At 36.1% G+C, this 23,014-nt stretch overlaps 1 protein-coding gene across 2 annotated transcripts in view; it reads left to right on the forward strand.

Moving 5' to 3' along the window:
- Window positions 1-23,014, forward strand: part of prkceb (protein kinase C, epsilon b) — a 94,645-nt gene that overhangs the window by 71,449 nt on the left and 182 nt on the right. For both annotated transcript variants that reach the window (XM_058796151.1, XM_058796152.1), the window contains exons 11-14: window positions 1,343-1,497; window positions 11,667-11,805; window positions 13,829-14,017; window positions 15,840-15,986. In XM_058796151.1, the coding sequence (XP_058652134.1) occupies window positions 1,343-1,497; window positions 11,667-11,805; window positions 13,829-14,017; window positions 15,840-15,986 (630 nt within the window). The remainder of the gene's footprint in view (window positions 1-1,342; window positions 1,498-11,666; window positions 11,806-13,828; window positions 14,018-15,839; window positions 15,987-23,014) is intronic.

Consider the following 23,014-nt stretch of genomic DNA (forward strand, 5'->3'; position numbering starts at 1 on the left):
AAACAGATAGCAAGGAATATAGGATGAGATTGATTGAACAATAAAGGAAATATTCTCTACAGCCCGAAGCCTTTTTTTATACCAAGTCTAAATTTTCTGACCTGCAACTTGCAATATGCGAAAATGCTTCTGCTGACTAGGACACGAGTCACATAGCTGGACTGGCAGTTCGTGTGGGTTTGATATACATCTTGATTCTTTGAAATGATGTGCATGACCCACTGAAGATAATGAGATATATTCTATTCAGCCGTACAGGGCAACGGGTTCATGTTTTCTGAGAACGGCTGCTGGATTCTTCTAAGGCTGTCTTCTCTCATTGACTTTCCAACATTTATATTCTATTCTGTAGCCTGTCTTTTAACCCCGGTTGTGGTTAATAGTTGGATTTCGTAATTTCTCAAAAATTATTTTCATTTGAAAGTGCATTCCCCTATGTCTGAATCCTTTAGGGCTGAAAAATAAGAAACAGATTCTTAAAAAATGGAAACTAATAATGTTCATGACTTTTTATGGTTTTGTTAAAGGTTCATGAAAGTTGGATCACTGTATTAAAATGTGAATGGAACAAATGACTCTAAAAGGGATAGTCCATCCAAAATGAAAATTGCTGTTAATTTACTCATCCTCAGGCTACCCAAGATATAGGTGACTCTTTTCTCCAGTAGAACAGTAAGTTTTTAGCTGAAACCATGGTCTTTCGTGATTCACAACGTGCAAGTCAACAGTTTCTGCCACCTTGAGAGTCAAAAAAACATGTAAACGTAACACAAAATTAATACCCATGGCTCCTGACAATATATTGAGGTCTTATGAAGCGAAACGACTGGTCTGTGCAAGAAACTGAATATTATTTACACCATTATTACCTGTAATCCATAGCCTCAGGCAAATAGACTGGAGTGATGTCCAGTTCACAAACGAATCATTCTTTTGAACCGGTTTTCTTTACTTTATTGAGATGTTTCCTTGTAATTGTTCAGTTAAAAAGACTCACAAATTGCCATTTCATGACTTTTGAATTAGTATGAGTGAGTCTAACTTTTCAGTCTAACACTAAAATGTCCATTTCTATAATAGTGTTGTGGTTTAGCTTTTTTTTTTGTTTAGTAGTTAGGCAAAAGACCCTTAAATATCCATCTCAAGAGATCAAGAATCTGTAAATTTCTTGCAATTCCTATTCCTACTTGTATGTAGACATCAAATTAAGCCCTTGATTTCAGTGTGCAGTGATGTTTGCTTAAAGAAGGATACTTCTGAGCAACGAGAAATTGTTCAGATTAAACAATTAGCATTTATTGAGTCAAATAATGAACCTGTTTACTCTGTTTCTTCACTTTAGGACCGTTTGTTCTTCGTCATGGAATATGTAAATGGTGGAGACCTGATGTTCCAGATCCAGCGTTCGCGCAAATTCGATGAAGCTCGTTCCCGGTTTTACGCTGCCGAGGTGACCTCAGCCCTCATGTTCCTGCACCAAAATGGGGTCATTTACAGGTAAATTCATTGCGAGGCAACTGGCCGCTGAAAAAGGCCAAAGGTCAAACAACATTCAGGCAGTGTTTGGTTCCAAACCATAAACTTCTTCTGTTTGTCTCACTGATAGACACAGCACCATTGTTAAGTAAACAAAAGAATGGAATGCCTTAAAACACCTCAGCCAAAATACCATTGTAACACAAAAAAGATACATTCCAAATTTAGTGAAATTTTAGCCTGATCATTTTTGGATGGAAAATTAGCCATCCGTTCCAAGTGTTTGCTCAAGTTTAATCCGGACTCCAGATCATTTATTTTCTCAGAGGGCTGTCACGCAACCCTGAACAGATTAGGTCTGGAGCGAATCAAATGGAGTCTGTATCACATGAACTGGCTCTGGCATGGCACGTTGTATCTTTAGGAGCTATTTTGCCTAGAGACAGGAGCCCTTGTCTGCCTTGTTTACCTCAGGTTGTTTACTTTGATGAGCTATGTGCAATGATTTATTCGTTCCCAGACAGTTTGTTTACCTTCTCAATTGTGTGTCATTAACCACACACAACGGGCAGTGCTTCTGGGGCTGGAAGGCCAAGCTTTCCTTGGGATCATTTTTATCCATCACTGGCTTTTTTAAATGTGGAATCCATCTTAACTGTCCAAAAATATGAGAAGTTTGCATGTTGTTTATGTTCGGCTGTATTTTGTAGTGCTGGAGTCATACACATGATTTTTATGGAAGCCCGTTTCCGCCACTGAATTAAAAAAAAAAAAAAAAAAAAAATTGACTTTTTATCTCACTATTCGGACTTTTTTTCACAGAATTGTGAGATATAAACTCGCAATTTCAAGTTATAAAGTCAGAATTGCGAGATATAAACTCACAATTGCGAGATAAAAACTTGCTATTCTTATATCTCTCAATTCTGACTTTTTTTATCGCAATTCTGACTTCTTTCTCAGAAATGTGAGATATAAACTCAATTGTGAGTTAAAGTCCAATTTTGAGGAGGGGAGGGGGGGACTGATATGTTCTCGCAATTGCGAGTTTATGTCACGAAATTCTGACTTTATTTCTCAGAATTGCGAGTTTATATCTCACAATTATGACTTTTTAAGTCGCAATTGAAATTCTGAGAAAAAGTCAGAATTGTGAGTTTGTATCTCGATATTATGATAAAAAAAGTCAGAATTGTGAGATAAAAAGTCGCAATTACCTTTTTTATTTTTTATTCAGTGGCGGAAACAGGCTTCCATAGATTTTATAGTGAAATTGCCTGCATGACACCAACACAAAAGAAAGCTGCATGTAAAATGAGAAGTGAATCTGTAATACAGATTCACTGTAAAATCATATGCATGATGCCAGCACTACAAAATAAAGCTGCACATATTTTTATTCCAGTATACAATTGTATGTATGATGCCAGAACTTAAAAATCAGTCTGCATGTAAAGAATATGAAATCCTATTTTGTTTTTGGACAGTATGAAAATGACAAGCGGAATCTGTAAAATGACAATGCGTCTGTAATACAGATTTATTTGTCATTCTGAGATAAAATCGTATGCATGATGCCAGCACTGCAAATTAAACCTGCATGTAAACAACATGCAAATCTATGATGTTTTTTAACCAGAATAACAAGAAAATGACAAGATGAATCTATAAAATGACAAATGAATCTATCATATGCATGATATCAGCACTACAAAATAAAACTGGATGTATACAGATTAATAATACAGATAAATGAATCTATAATACAGATTCATTTGTCATTCCACTCTAAAATTGTATGCATGAAGAAAGAACTATAAAATAAAGTTGCATGTAAACAATATGCAAACATATGATGTTTTTGGACGTTAAGATGAGATAATGACAAGTTGAATCTGTAAAATGACAAATGTAATACATATTTATTTGTTATTATGCCTTAAAATCATAAATGTGTGACATAAAGCTGAATGTAAACAACATGCAAACCTATGATATTTTTGGACAGTATGACTACAAAATGACAAACTGAATCTGTAAAAATGACAAATGTAATACAGGTTCAGGTTCAGGTTCAGCTTGTCACTTTGTAATTGGTTCAATAGAGTAATGCCGCATAATGCTGGGAGCACAAGTCATCATGACCTCTTCTTCCCGTCGCCCCTCAGACCCTCATTGAACCCAGCAACCTGTGAGTTTCCTCACCCACCCATTCTCGGCCTGGTCCTGAGCTCTTTCTGGTCTCAGACAGGAAGAATCTCATTTGGAGTTTAATGTTGTATTGAATTCAATCCATCTCCTCCCCAAACCGGCCTTCCTGAACCCAGACTTTCAGAGACTGAAGGGAAATGGGGGTTCTTATGAAAGTAGGACACTTAAGGCGAATAGGTCAAGCAAAGGTCCAGTGGTTCTAATTACACTGAGTTTATTATTTTCCCCTTTAAAATTAACAATAATCTCTGCTGTTAGCTACTCTAGAGACTCCTACACTGTGTTACTGGCATGTTCAACAAAAAGAAGCCATTGGTTACATGAGCTTTATTTGAGTTGCAAGGCACAAGAAACCAAAACATTAATTACAACATGGAACTTGCTAACATTAAAACCTGATTCTTGTGCTTTTTTTTTTGTCTTTTGGTCATGTTTTATTTCATTTAGAGCACCAAGCGTGTCGCCTAAATAATAAAAATAAAAACACTCCATGACCAGGTTCTATTTAAGAACAGTGTTGGACGACTGCCATGACATCCATTCATGTCTCTTACCCACCTCACAGTCATCTGACCCCTTGTTTACGGTTGCGACTGCTGACATGACGTTTATTTGGCAAGAAAGTGGACAGGATGTGATTTGGTCAATATGAATGGCTTATTGTGTGTTATAAGAATAACAGCACACACACACATACATGAACTTCCAGTCATACACCTCAAATTCAGCTCTGGCGCCAGTTCTGTCGATTACCTGATGGTGACGACCAGACTATGACACGCTGGACTAGCGCTCTGCCGTCACTGAAAATCATTTCATGCAAAGGATGCTGGGAGATTGATTGATCAGAAGACCCATCTAATTCTGACTTTACCCAGCACAGGAAAAAACAAAGGAAGCATAAGTTGTGCAAGTACTTCATACAGGAGATGAGGCTCGCAGAATAATATGGTGTCCTGGACACCAATTTCCCACTAGAGACTTAAAACATTCACTCATCTGTCTGTGTGTGTGTGAATTTAATATATATTGGATACTGAAGTTAGTTGGAATTACTTGTCACACATCTTAGTAGCTATAAGGAATTAAAAGTCCAAAATTATGCATGTGTCTTTACAAACAATCTAATTAAAAAATATTTTATTATTTTTTATTTTTTTCTACTCCAAACTAAAATTTGAATTTCATCATATTTTTTTTAGCTGTTGGATTTTAAAAAATGGACACCATATAAAAAAAAAAAAGTTTTGAACTCAAAGTACAGTGCTTATGACAGAGGTCAGGGCAAGTGGTCACATTTTGTTAAATTGATCAATTCATTTCTTATCATTTCAATTGGCCAAAGCAATGGTTTGATATTTTGCATGTTACTTATAACTTATTTATATATAGGACTGTTGAAAAATTTAGCTTTTTTTAATGTTTTGAAATGTTTTGAATAAAATACAGTAAAACAGTAATATTGTAAAATAATATTGCAATTTAAAATCACTGTATTCGTGTTTCTGTGTACACTCTTTTCTCTGTTTAAAATCAATTAAAAAAAACATGGGGAAAAATAAATAAAATAAAATAAAATAATAAAATCACTGTATTCTATTTGAATATATTTAAAAATATAATTTATTCCTGTGATGCAAAGCTGAATTCTCAGTATCTCTTCAGTGTCACATGATCCTTCGGAAATCATTCTAATTCTAAGATTCATTCTGTGAATCTTTTTCATTCCAAAAAAACATTTCTTATTATTTATCAATGTTGAAAACAGTTTTGTTGCTTAACACTTTTGTGGGAACTGTGATACTGTTTTTTGTTTTGTTTTTTCTTTCAGGATTAGGATGTTTCTCAAAACAATGGTCTAAACAATGTGGTAAAACGTGTGACGTTAACCCCGGTCACCCCTAAATCTGACCAATCTGCAAAAAGCAAGCCATCGTAGCCTCAAACGAGACACTTTATCTTTAGGTTGCTCCAGTCATAAGTTTAAGCAGAGCTCTACAACGAGATCATGTGAAACTTATGTAAATCATTTCCACCGGTTATAGATAAAGATCCCAGATTATCCTCCCTTCGGCCTTCGGGTCTCAATCTGAATGGTATCCTTGCGTTTTGGGAAAGCCCTACATTGCAGGAGACCTGCATATGTCGAAACGCAGTCTGCGTGTTAACGCTTTTGCATGCAAGCACATGGCAGAACAGCATTTTTCCCTCATGAGAACCAATTTTACCTCTCTGTGACCTGACGCACATACTTAAAAAACTAAATGCAGAACATTCTAGAACAAAATGTGCAGGGGCAGCTTTCTTCTCCCTATCAGGGAAGGACAGAAGTTTGATCTGGTTAAAGAGGACATGTTTGAGCTTGACTTCCCTGCTGTAGATTGCAATTGGCTGCTTTGGTTGTTTGTTCGTATTCAGCGCTCTAAAAATAGATATTAAGAGCAGGTGGCATAGATGTGGCTCCTCTGCTTGATTACCCATCTTTTGTTGACCTGTGGCTCTTGAGGGATTTTGTTACGGTGTATGAGAGTGTTAGGGACACAAAAGCACTGGGACTTGTGAAGGAACAATGCGTGCTGGAAGTTATTGTAGTTTTTCCACACCTTGTGCTTGCGAGGTCTGTTTGTCAGATGGATGCACTGTTTGTGACCTTTCACCTAATGTGCTGTACACTTTCATACAATAAGTATCCTTGTGATCCTCTTTCTGTAAGAGTTATTAATTGATGCGTATTAACCCAAGAGCAAATTCAGAGAAAAATAAATAGGCTCTTACTTTAGTAAACAAGGTTCTCTGTGTGCTAAGGATGGACTAAGAGGCTCACTTTCAGCCCCTATAATTACTAATCACTGTAACCTTGTATGCAAGTTGTGTTTTACACGATGATTGGCTCATTTTTATTTTTTCCGTTCACTTTTATCAGCAGCGAAACTGCGATCTTGTTTCTGGGGCGCTGCTCTGCAGGCGACTTGGGCAACTAGTTGCTGCATAATTTAGTTATAAAGAGTCTTTTCTTTTTTTCTCTGTTATGCATGAATATTAATTAGATCATGCGGACGTTGCTTGGTAACCTTCCAAGAGTGTCTGACTAACTTAGTATTCATGAGCAAAGTGCTCACCTTGGTAGGAAAGGTGAATTACTGTATACAGACATCTGAGAAGATTTACTGAAAACAGTCCATCAATTATATAACGCCTAATAGATCATTAGTTAAAATACATTCACATAGTAATGAATGTGATGAAATTTGTCCGTGCCTGCTTGTATAAAATGTGTGTGCATGCATTTGTGTAAATTGTAATGTTAAAGTCCTTATATAAAAAAAAAGATATTTTGCTGTGCTCCATAAAATTAGAAATTTAAAGGGTATGAGTGGTGCTAAACTAATATTTTAGCATAGAGCAGTCCAATGTGATATACTGTATATATATATATATATATATATATATAATTTTTGATATTATATATATATATAAACAAACAGTGATTTGTCGTTCTAAATATTTGCACACAATGATAATATAGAAAATATGCTTTTTAATAGATATTCATATTAAATGTATTTATTAATTATTATTTGCAAAAATCATTCATGTTACTTCAAAATTTCTAACATTATAATAAAGAGGTGTACATCATGTCCTTCCTTGGTGTGTTGTAATGGAATAACTTCTTGACCTATAGCACTATTCTATAGTGGATTTTTTTTAGCAGAGAGATTGTTGTGTACGTAATGGAAAAAACACTCCTCAAGATTCACTTAAAAACACAGGAAATGCACTAAATTGAGTCTTTGCCGTCTCCCCCTCTCTGTGTCTTTCTCTGTCTCTGTGTTGTTGTGTTCTTACTATGTCAGTACTTTCCTCCAAATGAAAGGTGCTCTAGTGAAACATAATACAATCGTGAATCTCGTCCTTTATAGCCCTTTTGTGATTTTACAGGTCATGCTAATCTCTAAGGCCATTTATGTTGTTTATACATTTTTCTTTTATCTTCATTTAAACAGCCTTTCATCGAAATTGTTTTTTCTACTTATTTACTTATCAGTCTTCTTCGTAAAAGCACCTTTTTAAATGTCTTACTGCTTTTATATTTCCATTCCACCTATAAAAAATATATATATATATCAATTGTAATTATAAATAAATAAATAAAATAAAAATCCATTTTAATTTTATTTTGATTAATTTATTAAAAATAAGTACAGATCAGTTTTAATGAGGCTCCAATAAGGCACTTTATTTGCACAGAACCAACAGCACATGAAGGGTCACAATGTAACTCTGGAAAAAACAAAAGAGTATGTTATTTAAAGGGATAGTTCACCCAAAATGAAAATCCTGTCATTAATTACTCACCCCCATGTTGTTCCAAATCCATAAGACCTTTGTTCATCTTCGTAACAAATATTAAGATATTTTTTATGAATTCTGAGAGCTCTCTGACCGTCCATAGACAGCAATGTAATTTACACGATCAAGGTCCACAAACGTAGCAAGGAGATCGGGAAATAATCCATGTGACAATCGGGGGTTCAACCGTAATTTTACGAAGCTACGAGAATACTTTTTGTACGCAAAGAAAACAAAAATAACGACTTTTTTCAACAATTCGTCTCCTCCGCGTCACCCTGGTGCCATTTTGGAGAGTATCCACTGAACGTAAACAGCGTATGCTGTTCTGTGTCAGCTGCACCACACGCATACATTTTCTACGTTGTTTACACTTTGATTTGAACGAAAACAACATATACGCATGGCGCAGCTGACACAGAATAGCATACGCTGTTTACGTTCAGTGGATACTCTCCAAAATAGCACCAAGGTGACGCGGAGGAGACTAATTGTTGAAAAAATTTGTTATTTTTGTTTTCTTTGCATACAAAAAGTATTCTTGTAACTTCGTAAAATTACAGTTGAACCCCCGATTGTCACATGGATTATTTTACCGATCTCCTTGCTATGTTTCTGGACCTTGATCGTGTAAATTACATTGCTGTCTAAGGGAGGGTCAGAGAGCTCTCAGAATGCATCAAATATCTTAATTTGTGTTCCGAAGATGATCGAAGGTCTTACGGGTTTGGAACGACATGAGGGTGAGTACTTAATGACAGAATTTTCATTTTTGGGTGAACTATCCCTTTAATATCCTGGAAAATAAAAGCAAAAGCGAGAGCAACATTTACCATTTATGCACTTCAAAGAGGGCAGATAAGAGCGGCCAATGTAGCAAAGTCACATAATCTATTCTAAATCAACAAATGAAGCTCACCGGATGAATTAAGCTCTCTTTCTTGAGAGGCAGGGCGACGTGACGGTTGTTTTGGAAGGTGTGTAGACTACTGTAGGACTTAGACAGGAATGGATAGAGGGGGAAAAGAGAGACAGAAATAAGAGACAGATGGAGAGATGGACAATTCTGGAACATCTTGTGATGTAGAAGCGCATGTGGGTATGGAGGACAATACAGAGCAACTTTCCACCTCTATCTTTCTGAGAAGGTCAAACACACCTACGCTTTCTATATTTGACTTTTTCACATTTTAATAATAGCTAATGACTCAAGTGTAAATATGGATATATAGTAAATAAGATGTATAGTTCAAAAAAGTAACTATCTTTAAAACTAATTTAGTTTGGCTTCATTTTGGCTTCTCAGTCAAGAAGTGGATCATAAATTTGGGAGCAGGTCTCTCATCCTTCCAGAATTCATTACAAGCATTTTTTCACACTTCTGCATGTAAAGAGTGATCGAAGACTCTCGGTGGGGAAAGACAGAGAGAAATGAAGCCCTTCAAGCCAACTTTCAGACCAACGGGAACGTGCCGAGCACCAGGGTGCCTTTCTCAAAAGGAACAGTTGCATAAGGGATCCGCCGCTCCCCTCCCTTTTCAGTGAGGATGGTTTTATGAAAACACCTTTGACTGAATGACATCCTGCGGAGTGATGTTGACATTCTTGTTGCAATCAACCATCAAACCCCAATCCGACTGGTTTCATCCAACTCCTTGTTGTCTTTCATCAGGGGCACCTTATCATCTCGTGCTCTCCTTTTCTTTTTTTCCATTCGCTCTCTCTTTCTCTATACGTTTTTCTTGTGCTGGTTAAATTCACTGCGCAGGTACAGTGAATTGATGTCTTATGTATCCTTATAAGGATGCTCAAATACTGCAAATACTGGATGCTCAAATACCGCACTGATACCAAGTCTGGCCTGAAATTTGAAACGGAAACTGGATTTTTTTTTTTTTTTTTGTGCATTATCAATCACCACTAAAACTTGCAGCTTTACTTAATCACTACTGTATGTAAGTAATACTGTGGACAATTTATATTTTACTTAAGAAAAAAGTAAAGTAAAAAAGGTCTTAAAAAGGAATATTTAAACATAATGGCCCGATTTCATAGACAGGGCTTAGCCTAAGCCAGGATTTGGCCATAGTTCAATTAGCACATTTAAATCATTTTTATAAACGTACTTAGAAAAAAGTATTACTGGTGTGCATCTTAAGACAAAACAAAGACACTGACATGTTTTAATATCAGTCAGTGCAGGTTTCTTTCAGTTGAAACAGCTCAGATTTGCATTTTAGTCTAGGACTAGGCTTAAGCCGTGTCTGTGAAACCAGAGGATGAATTTATACAAATGTTACATACACTGTAAAAAGTGATAAGTTGGCTTAACTTAAAAAAATTGAGAAAACCCATTGACTTAAAATTTTTAAGTAAATGATAATTAAAAAAAAAATAAGTTAAGTGAATTGTTAAGTTCACTTAACTTTTTTGTGTAAATAAAATTATGAAAATCTAAACTTTTCTACTTTTTAATTAATTGTAATCATTTATATATTTTACATCTGTTCTGGATTCAAAATATATAAAATATGTAACGCTTAAAGATTAATCAATTAAATTTGATGGAAATTTATCATGCAACCAAAATGTGTGAATCTCAAAAACAGAATGAAATGTATTACTCAATTACATTTTTTTTAATAAATGGTATTTTATGTCCCCCCCCCCCCCTTCTTATGGTTTTATTATTACATCTTCGTACATATTTCATATTTTGTCCGTTTTATTGACCTAACGGTTAAATCAAATTGCGCTGCAATGAATGTTTGTTTTACACCGCCTTTATCAATATGATTTAATGATCAATATAATTTAACAATAGACATTTGACAAACTTGAGTGAAGTGTGAACATGGTTGACAATCAAACTATCAACAACTGTCACATAACTATTAAATTTAAGGTTTAATGATTTCAGGTGCACGAGTGTTATGAGACCTGTCAGAACATTGAAAGAATTGTGAGTGGACAGGTTGATTTATATTTATACAGTTTCATACAGATTGTATGAAATTACTGTATCTTGACTTCTTTAGTCAATTTTGCTATGCAAGAAAAAATAATTTTAGGATCTTATTTAGAATCTTATTTTCACTCAAATATGGAAACCTTTTTTTTTTTTTTTGGCTTTTTGTCTTCATACCTTTAATTGACAAAAATGTCAGAAATGATTTGTATATTTTATTGGAATGTTTGGTGTCACTGGTCGTTCTTGAGTGTTTGTTTGGTCATAGATTGTTCTGTAGCTGTCTGTCCGTGAGCACAGCCTGGCATCAGGATATTAGCGTCCAACTAATATCAGACATATGAGTGTCAGTAAATGATTCTCCTGCTGTGTTGCAGTGTTAAGTGTTGCTTAACATAAAATAGAGATATTAAATAGAGACTTCCAGAATCAAGGTCATGCATCAGTTATTTTAGGATGCTTAAGATGGCAAGATGATTTATCTCTTATTAAATTGCAATTTAAGGTTAGAGGATCCAAACAAATGACAGAAAGTGAATAGGAAAAAAAAACTATATGTGTGCCATTAGAAAATTGTATTAAGAATTCTTTATTACATGCTATATGTAGGTTAATATTGCTGGGGGTTTTTTTACATTTGCTTGAATTTTCTTTGCAGGGATTTGAAGCTAGACAACATTCTGCTGGATGCAGAGGGTCACTGTAAGCTAGCAGACTTTGGCATGTGTAAGGAGGGAATCCTGGATGGCATCACAACCACAACATTCTGTGGCACACCAGATTACATTGCCCCAGAGGTACAGTATTTCACACTCTCACACACACACAAATGCACAGTGATAGTCTCGTTTCTACTGCTTGGTTCTCATTAAAGCTATGAAACATTATTTTATTTGGTCACACTTAATTTTAATTTCCAAATCTCACTATTAATCATGACTTTTGCCTCAATAAATTCATAATTACTGTGTATTAATAGTTAGTAAGGTAGTTGTTACGTTTAGGTATGGGGTGGATTAAGGCATCTAAAATATGATCATGCAGAATAAGTCATTAATATGTGCTTTATAAATACTTAAAAACAGCCATAATAATATGCATACTAATAAACAACTAGTTAAAAGTGAGAATTGGTCCCTACAGTGTAACCTTTATTTTTGTATTTTTGTTCATTTACTGATGCATATGTGACCCTGGACGACAAAACCAGTCTTAAGTGTCAATTTTTCGAGATTGAGATTTATACATCATCTGGAAGCTGAACAAATAAGCTTTCCATTGATGTATGGTTTGTTAGGATCGGACATTATTTGGCTGAGATACAACTATTTGAAAATCTGGAATCTGAGGGTGCAAAAAAATCAAAATATTGAGAAAATCGCCTTTAAAGTTGTCCAAATGTAGTTCTTAACAATGCATATTACTAATCAAAAATTAAGTTTTGATACATTTACGGTAAGAAATTTACAAAATATCTTCATGGAACATGATCTTTACTTAATATCCTAATGATTTTTGGCATAAAAGAAAAATCAATAATTTTGACCCATACAATGTATTTTTGGCTATTGCTACAAATATACCCCAGCGACTTAAGACTGGTTTTGTGGTCCAGGGTCACATATATTCTTGAAAAAGTCGGATATTTACTGCATTATTGAGCGACCACTAGTTTTCATATTGTGGTCCTGATTCAAGCACTCACCATTTCTGAGTTGTTTGCAAAATTATTTTTACGTAATTGATGTACTTGAATTAATGTTGCAATTTACTTTCGAATGGTTTTACAGACAGTCGTTACAAATAGAGATGTTCGTTTCATGAATGTGGCCCTAAGCAATAGTTTTCATTTTTCATTGTTTTCCAATTTCAGTTTTTCATTATCTTCAGAGCTGTCCATATGTGGCTGCAGAACTTCACAGAAAACTCAGCTAGTTTCCAATGAAATGTCCATCGTTCATAAAGTTTAACATTTCCATCATATCTTGCATTTTTATGAAAAGTCTGACATATAAAATAATAGGCTGGAAAATCCAAGTCTTTAAATGGCACAGTTTATTGATCCTTCAGGGGGGGAAAAAGTTTGCAAATGTTTCTTTCTTTTTGTGTGTGTGTGTGTGTGTATCATATTTGATACAACAGGCTTTTATGGCTCATGAAAAAATATGAAATTTTATGGCTCGTAAAAAAAAAATGAAAAACTTGTAATGTAAATCAATAAGATCTTTATTAGAGTATAGCAGATATAATGCATGTCATCACTCTATATCTTGCAGTAATAAGTTTAAGTAAGTTTTTATTGTGGAGGCATGATGATTGAGATGGGCAAATAAATGTTCTTCAAAAGTCTGATGTATCATATTTGATGCTTACATTTGACATGATTTTTCAAAAAAAAAAAAAAAAGTGTCAGTAAGTGTGCATCTTGAAATAGTACTAACAATATAAAAGTTATTCTAACATTTACTTCATAGAAATCAGTAAAGATCTCACAGCAAAAAGACACATGATCCACAACCTGAAGGTTTTACTTTTAGAATTATCAGATGATAGAATGATTGATACCTTATGATTTGATCATACTTCATATCATGATTGTATGATCATATGATTTGATCATACTTTCAACTCTCAATATACCATCATATCAACACATACACCATGTGTTAAATTAATTCTGCACAAATCTGAAGGTTTTCCTCCCAAAACTAGCACAGAATATTTCAGAAGTGCTTTCATCTGAGTCTGAGCTGGACCTGATCATGTGTATTCAATTATTCTGTTTAAAACTGTAGATTTATGGAGCTTTGTGGTTTGCAGATCCTGCAGGAGCTTGAGTACGGCCCGTCGGTGGACTGGTGGGCTCTAGGGGTGCTGATGTATGAGATGATGGCTGGTCAGCCTCCTTTTGAAGCAGATAATGAGGACGACCTTTTTGAGTCTATTCTCCATGATGACGTCCTATATCCTGTGTGGCTCAGCAAAGAGGCCGTCAGCATTCTTAAAGCGGTATGTGTCCGGATTTACTCATGGATCACTCTGGGGATTTCCCAAGGATACATTTTGCCTGTTGATTATTGCTTAAGACATAGGCACCACTTCTTAACCTTTCCTCTTACTACTGTCTGCTTGCTCTCACACTCTTCTTGAAAGAATAGTTAAGTAACAGAAGAGCAGAAGAAGGCGACAGCTCAGAAAAACGACACTCCTTGTGGGAAAAGAACAGATTGTTTGTGTTCCCTGCTGGAGTTTTGGGTTGTGTAATCTCAGAGGTCTCGTTTCAGGATATACAGCCCACCATTGCATGGGTTCCTCCTCTTTTCAAATTGGTTTTCAAACTGTTCAAATTGGTTAAGCGCATATGACAAAGAGCTGAGGAACATTTTATTGCTCAGAAGCAGATTTGTTTAGATCATGTTTCATTTATATATCTGCTTTGTCTCCAGCACTTCCAGTGAAAAATCAAAAGTAGACACAAACTGTTGACATATAGTAAAAGTATAGAGCTGTAAAATGAATGAAAATAGTACAGCTTGTTTTCCATACAAAATTTAAATAAATTAATTACTAATAATTTATTTTTTATTAAATAATAATAAAAAAAATAAATAAATAAGACCATACAACTTGTGTGCTACATTCTGGTTCATTTTAACCAGGTTTTTATTTATTTATTTAACAATTAACTGGTTCATATCAGACTGAACAATTCAACCTCTTCAAAATCACAGAAGAACAAAATAGACCATAAGGTTTGGAATGACACAAGTAAATAAGTAAAGTCCATTTTCAACCAATCCTTTCTGATTCCTCTTACCAAAATCTCAGTTTCTTCTCCGTTTCATCTTGTTGTCTAAGAGAAACTAAAGAGATATTAAAGCAATTCCAATGAGAAGTGTCTTCTCAGTCAATGCTCATATTTATTTGTCTGGCTTGTTTGACTAGTTTCTCTGTGTTCTTTTGCATTTTTCATATTTCACACTCATAGGAATTCACATGTTTTGCTCATATGTGACTCAGATGTTTTGGTGCAATGCGACCTTAAGGCCATTGAACACTGAAATTCGTCCGAAATTTTCGCATGTTAAAAAATAAATACGACCTCACGTTGTGTCAATCATGTTTACACACTGCCTCCGAAACTTTCGTCGATTTTCGAGGTTCGATTTTCTGTGTTTTCGCATCCGTAGCAAGCATTTTGATTGGAAAGGATGACGAATACGAAAAACCCTAAAAAACGCATACGAAAATGTCAGTGTGCAAGGACCTTTACTCTGAACAGTCGTATTGGAACTCATGTGACTTTTACATCACTTTCGATCGCCGTTCGTGTCAACATTAATGGAAAACACTCCAAAGATTTCACATAATGGTAGTTTGGTTCTTTGAGCACTCGGTCAATAGCTGCACAATCATACAGTAAGTATTATGATGACAGCTCTATACTGATATTGAGCACTATGGCTTGCATTGTGAACGTAGCCATATTCTCAGTTTATGTGTGTGTGTTTGTATACAGTGTTTTTTGTGTGTCGCTTTTTTTCTTCACATTTCCAAGATTTACTTTGGCTCTCCTTTGCCCATTTGCGAAGCTTTGTGGGAAAGGCGGGCTGTTTGTCTTGGACAGCATCGTGTCACACTGCGATCTGTCTCACTGGCACTGTGGTCACCTCAGGTCATCCTTCCACAGGATGCAATCTTATATCATGCATACACATCACTGACCATCTTAACTCAACATAAGACATATGCATATAGACAACCTCTGGTTAACAAGCCATCAGGATTATGCTTCTCTAATCTTTTCTTCTTTATTCACTCCATTGTTTAGTTCATGACGAAGAGCCCTAGTAAGCGGTTGGGTTGCGTAGTATCCCAAGGACTAGAGGAAGCTATTAAAGTGCATCCGTTCTTCAAAGAGATTGATTGGGTACTTCTGGAACAGAGGAAGATCAAGCCACCTTTCAAACCACGTATTGTAAGTATTATAATGTGTGGGATACTGTGGATAGACTATCCGTAACAAAACCTAGTGCACTGCCTACATAGACAGCATTTAAAGGCATTGTGGGCATAAGTGGTGACATGGATAGCATGGCCTTCTAAGACCTTCCTATGTGCATTTATCCTTTCTACAGAAGTCAATCCCAGAAATGCACTGCAGCATAAAAAAGCAAGATATATGATGAGTCATCCAGTATCACTAAAAATAGTGGTTTTATTATTAAAAGTTGACTTGTCACTTTCAAATTCAACTGTCTTTTTAGTTGGTCATTGTGGCAAATAACCAACTTCTTGTGAAATCTGTGTGGGGAAATCTTTTGACCTCATAAAATTCATAATTGCTTCTATTCCTGTTGAAATTACTGGATTTTGCCCACAAAAGTTTGCTTAACAACAGTAAAGCAGCTCACTAGGTTTTGCAACAGAGCCATTGTTTGTTTATGAATAACTCTTACCAGGCGAGACATAATACATTTGTCAAAATGCTGCTGCAATGCAATAAAATAAAATCATAAAATAACGGGCAATTAGAATGTATTTAATGTTTAATGGAGTACATGCAACAGTTGGATTCCCAAAGTAAAAATCCTATTCATTTTCTCCATGGGGAATTGGTTTTGAATGATAATGTATAAATCTTTGAAGACAGACCTACTGCACATTTTTTCAACTTATTCCTTTTTACAACCATGTTCAACTGCTAAATTCTTGGTGAAAACTACATTACCTGTGATTCTTCAGGGAACACTTTAGCATCCACCCACCCGCTCCCATTAAACATTGCAAATGATGTAGAGTTTCCCTACGTTCATAAAGCACTAATATATTTGTACGCATAGAATGCATATTTTGCAATAAACTTAAAATATATTGTTTATAACACCTATAATTTTTTTGTATTTCTTCATAGGTTTTAATTTATTTCATTTGCAGTGGTTCATGGTATTGTAGTTCTTTCCCTTAAAGCTGTTAAGTACACAGTCTTGTATCTTTGTCTTTTTGTCCAATTTTCAAATCAAAGCTTTTTAATTTTGTCATTGAGCTGATTGGTTTGGTTCATTGTTTATAACTCTTGAACAAAAATTTGATCAATTTGAACAAAATAATCTCTATAGGAAACACTTCTGGAACCAAGACTATTACAATCTATAAACAGTTTTGTCTAGTAGGATTTTGGACCAATAAGATTTCACTGTGGGCAGGACCTAATGAGTGAGATGCAACAGAGATAAAAACAAAAACAACCAATAAAATTTCTTGTTTCCCATCTTATGTTCCACTGATAGACTAATTTTTTGAAGAAATAGGATATACCGTTTGACACTTTATCATGTTGTGTCTGGTTACAACAAAGTTTAACTCTGTATATTGGCTGTCTCAGCACAGACATAAACACTGGTCTCTCCAAATGCAGTTATCAAGAACATTACAGTGCTTGAGCCCTCATGGTTCTTTGAAGTGTTTGTGTCACACTTCTGTTTTTGGTAGTGTGAACAGAGGGATATCTTAGATGTTCTTGGACTCTCAGCGCACATCAGACGCTGTACTTTGATACAGAGATGCATGCTGGCTGCTGTAAGTGTGTGTGGAATGCCTCTCAGATAGTGTGAGAAGAGGCCTGCCTGTCCGCCCCATTCTCACGCCTACTCACGAGGCCAATGAGAGCCCTTAGAGGGTGAGAGGGAAAGGAGAGGTTAGTAGAGTTTAAAACATGCACCAATATGAGGCAGATTAAACATACATATATATATATATATATATATATATATATATATATATATATATACAATATATTGCTAAAAGTATTGGGTCACCCCCTTCTAATGAACAGGTTTGACTACTTTAGTAATTTCCATGAGTACAAATCTTAATGTTTAAGCATATAATGATATTCTAGGGAATTGTGTGCTTCTAATTTTAAAGCAACAGTTTGGACAGGACCCTTTTCTATTCTAACATGACAATGCCTCTGTGTATAAGGCAAGGTTCAAAAGAAATGATTGATTGAGTCAGTGTGGAAGAACTTGAGTGGTCTGCAGAAAGTTAAGTCTAATCCAGCTGAACAACTCTGGTGTGACTTTAAATGCAGATCTTGAGCCAAAAACTCTTTACCAAACACCAATGACTTGTACATTTGGGTACAGTCATTTTAGACAGTTCCAAAACTGTTGCAACAGAGATGGAAATACAATTTTTAAATACATGAATTATGTTTACATCTTTGTTGCCACAGTTTTGGAAGTGCCTTTTTCTGTTCTAAAGAAGGCCAATACTTTTGTCCACATAGTGTATGTACAAGTCATTGGTGTTTGGTGATGAGTTTTTCGCTCAAGATCTGCATTTAAAGTCACACCAGAGGTGTTCAGCTTGGATATATACAGGTACATCTCAATAAATTAGAATGTCATGGAAAAGTTCTAGGGGTGTCCCCGACTAAGGATTTTCATAGTCGAATCGGAATTTTCGAATCATGCTGCTAGTCGACTGATAGTCGAATCATATGTTTGGGGGCGGGGCAAAATACATTATCAAGAGTCAAGTCAGACATTCGACAGTCATAAATACACAGGGAAAATGTGTAACGGACGCCTCACAAACGGGGTAAATAATGTTTTACAATAGTGCTCTCATTGTGATGTTTTATTAACAAATTTCGGGAGGAGCTTGCACAGATAATTAACACGGCCAATTCATCATCAGTAATCACACCGCCTATCCAATCAGCACGAGAGAGAACCCCTATAAATAATCAACAGTCTTACCTTCATTATCTCTCGTCTTCCAGCATCCCTCCACCACCCCGACTCCTCACCTTCAGCCCGTTTCTACCCCAGCACGGGGAGGAGCACTGGTGGGGAACGCCTGGGTCCGGGCTAAAGGCCGAGCTCGGACCCCTCTCCCCAGACAGGGGGAGTACCCTGGGCTCGGGAGTGATTACCGAGCTCGGAGCCCTCCCCCTGGACAGCACGCCAAATACGCATAATCTTTACTCAGTTTATTATAGGTAAGAGTGAACTCGTGAAATAATGTTATGTATATGAGTTATAACATTCTGCATTTCTGTTTTGAGCTGCATGCGCTGAAGATGAATGAAGCATATGATAGCCGGTTTTTAATCAATGGGATTTAACTCATTTATCTCACATAGAATACGCTTCGTTATTTATATAACATAACGTTAATATTAGGACTTATAGGCTATCTGCACAAAATGCCCCAAATGCACATGAACGCGTCTGCACGGCTCTGAATGAACTCCTTTTGTGGACGCGTTCTTCACGCAATAACATGCAGAAACACAACTAAACACTAAAAAAAAAATCACAGCGTTTTATTATAATAGTGTTCTCATTATAATGCTATGTATATGACAGTGCCAGTCATAGTTATTAATATTCTGCATTGTGGTCCTTCTCGCACTGCGCGGTGAAGAGATAATCGCCGTAGCCTATGTATAGTAGGGCAGGCTACTACAATGAAGCGCTTTACTGTAGTGTAACTCAACCAAATGCATCTTATACGAGATAAAAAATATATACACGATATAAATAAACCGACTGAAACGTTTTGAAATTACTTGTTGTACCCTACCTGATCGAAAAAAGTCTTCCACTCTGCCTGTGTCAATTTGAGTCTTGAGATTTCAATCCCTGCCGCCAAAATGCTCCTCTGTCGGTGACGGATTAGAAAGCGAAATAGGGGAAGTTGGATTTATGCATGCACATTATTTATTTAAAGCTTCTTTCTTTTAAGATTTTTATTTACAGCATTATCATAATAGGCTGTATATTAACTTATTGGGAGAAAACGGTAGTTCGATGTAAAATCAGACACTGAGCACCCCCATTATAATGAGGAGGCAGTGGCGTTAGGATCCATGTGCAGTTTTATTGAAACACAAGAGAAGTCAAACAGGCATAAATCAGTAACTGGCGTCAGATATAACAGAGGCAGGGCCGAATCATAAACAGAGTTCGTGCTGAGGGTCGAGGCAGGCGGCAGACAGACAATAGAGATACTCAGCAAGGCAGGCAGGGTCAGAAGAGGCAGGCAGCAATACTTCAGAAACGGGTAAACAATCCAGGTCATCAACAGGTAAGCAAACACAGGGAAAACGCTCAGAAATGACTGCATAGCAAAACAAGACTTCGCAAGGAGAGCAAGGTCGGCACAGTTTAAATAGACCAAGCAATGAGGAACACCTGTGCAGGTGATCAGTCTCTGGCACGGGGTACGTGGGAAATGAAGTCTTAATGAACCGGTTAATACTCTGGTGATAGTTCCCTCTGGTGGTGATTGGAGGGAGCCACAGAGGCTGAATTTGTGACACCCATATAGCCAAAATGGCATGATCATAACACCCCGCGAATATTCGACTGTAAGATTGAGAGTCGAATCAGGCTCCTCGAATCGAAGCATTGAATCGTCGACTATTCGGGGACACCCCTAAAAAGTTCATTTATTTCAGTAATTCAACTCAAATTGTGAAACTCGTGTATTAAATAAATTCAGTGCACACAGACTGAAGTAGTTTAAGTCTTTGGTTCTTTTAATTGTGATGATTTTGGCTCACATTTAACAAAAACCCACCAATTCACTATCTCAACAAATTAGAATACTTCATAAGACCAATAAAAAAAAACATTTTTAGTGAATTGTTGGCCTTCTGGAAAGTATGTTCATTTACTGCATATGTACTCAATACTTGGTAGGGGCTCCTTTTGCTTTAATTACTGCCTCAATTCGGCGTGGCATGGAGGTGATCAGTTTGTGGCACTGCTGAGGTGGTATGGAAGCCCAGGTTTCTTTGACAGTGGCCTTCAGCTCATCTGTATTTTTTGGTCTCTTGTTTCTCATTTTCCTCTTGACAATAACCCATAGATTCTCTATGGGGTTCAGGTCTGGTGAGTTTGCTGGCCAGTCAAGCACACCAACACCATGGTCATTTAACCAACTTTTGGTGCTTTTGGCAGTGTGGGCAGGTGCCAAATCCTGCTGGAAAATGAAATCAGCATCTTTAAAAAGCTGGTCAGCAAAATTTCTTGGTAAACGTGTGCAGTGACTTTGGTTTTCAAAAAAACACAATGGACCAACACCAGCAGATAACATTGCACCCCAAATCATCACAGACTGTGGAAACTTAACACTGGACTTCAAGAAACTTGGGCTATGAGCTTCTCCACCCTTCCTCCAGACTCTAGGACCTTGGTTTCCAAATGAAATACAAAACTTGCTCTCATCTGAAAAGAGGACTTTGGACCACTGGGCAACAGTCCAGTTCTTCTTCTCCTTAGCCCAGGTAAGACGCCTCTGACGTTGTCTGTGGTTCAGGAGTGGCTTAACAAGAGGAATACGACAACTGTAGCCAAATTCTTTGACACGTCTGTGTGTGGTGGCTCTTGATGCCTTGACCCCAGCCTCAGTCCATTCCTTGTGAAGTTCACCCAAATTCTTGAATCGATTTTGCTTGACAATCCTCGTAAGTCTGCGGTTCTCTCGGTTGGTTGTGCATCTTTTTCTTCCACACTTTTTCCTTCCACTCAACTTTCTGTTAACATGCTTGGATACAGCACTCTGTGAACAGCCAGCTTCTTTGGCAATGAATGTTTGTGGCTTACCCTCCTTGTGAAGGGTGTCAATGATTGTCTTCTGGACAACTGTCAGATCAGCAGTCTTCCCCGTGATTGTGTAGCCTAGTGAACCAAACTGAGAGACCATTTTGAAGGTTCAGGAAACATTTGCAGGTGTTTTGAGTTGATTAGCTGATTGGCATGTCACCATATTCTAATTTGTTGAGATAGTGAATTGGTGGGTTTTTGTTAAATGTGAACCAAAATCATCACAATTAAAAGAACCAAAGACTTAAACTACTTCAGTCTGTGTGCATTGAATTTATTTAATACATGAGTTTCACAATTTGAGTTGAATTACTGAAATAAATGAACTTTTCCACGACATTCTAATTTATCGATATGCATCTGTATATATATATATATATATATATATATATATATATATATATATTATTATTTTTTTTTTTTTTTGTACAAGGTGAAATCACTTTGCCAATATGGAAAAGTGATAACAAACCAAAAATTATGTCAAGAAGATTGCCAATCCAAGATGTAAAAAGATGGAAGTATGTGAAAGCATCTGCTTTGACAGTGGCACCTGCAGTATTTCATCTGAGGGTATGCATATAGGAGATTTTTAACACTGAAAAGCTCATATATGAGCATATATATATATATATATATATATATATATATATATTTATATAGAATTTTATGTTGAATTTTATAATATAATATAATATAATGCTCAAAATTCAACTCTGAGAGAACTTTTAATTTTCTGAGTATGTCTAGCATTCTATTACAAACTTCAACAAGACTTGAGACTCTTCGGATCAAATGATCAATGAGAGCAATGGTCTTTATGTGTGTTTTAAAACACAAAAACGTTAAATAGCAACAAAATGGTTAAAGGCAACCGTCTAGTGCATGTTTGCATAGAAAAACATAAACAAAAAACAGCATAGGCGGACACAAAACACTCTGTGTGAATGGCCACTTATTCACATGACACATCAGTAGCTGAATTTTCTCATTTATCTCTCAGAAAGAAGCCTTTTGTTTCAATTGTTAGTAGGTGAATATTCACTTCATCCAACGCTGTTTGTTCTCTGTTTCCTTAAAAATCTTGGTACTCTCTATTTTACTGACTGACAGTCTGCTTCAGATGATTCAATGAGAGAGCGTGAATCGATTCAGACCATTTTTTTTGAAAGCCTGTTTTACTGAAAAGAAAGAACCGACTCAAAAGTATGATTAATTCACAAATGATTGGCATGGCTGGTTCAGTCGACAGAAATAAGGGACCCACATAAAAACTGCTAAAATATTTGCAGGTAAAGCATTTCTCAGGTTAGTCAGGGCGTTTATGGAATGCACCGTGTATATGCGTTTTTGTGATTTCTTGTTCTGAAATTGCTAATTTAGC

This window comes from Onychostoma macrolepis, chromosome 13 (genome assembly GCF_012432095.1).
Source record: "Onychostoma macrolepis isolate SWU-2019 chromosome 13, ASM1243209v1, whole genome shotgun sequence".
Classification (NCBI taxonomy): Eukaryota; Metazoa; Chordata; class Actinopteri; order Cypriniformes; family Cyprinidae; genus Onychostoma; species Onychostoma macrolepis.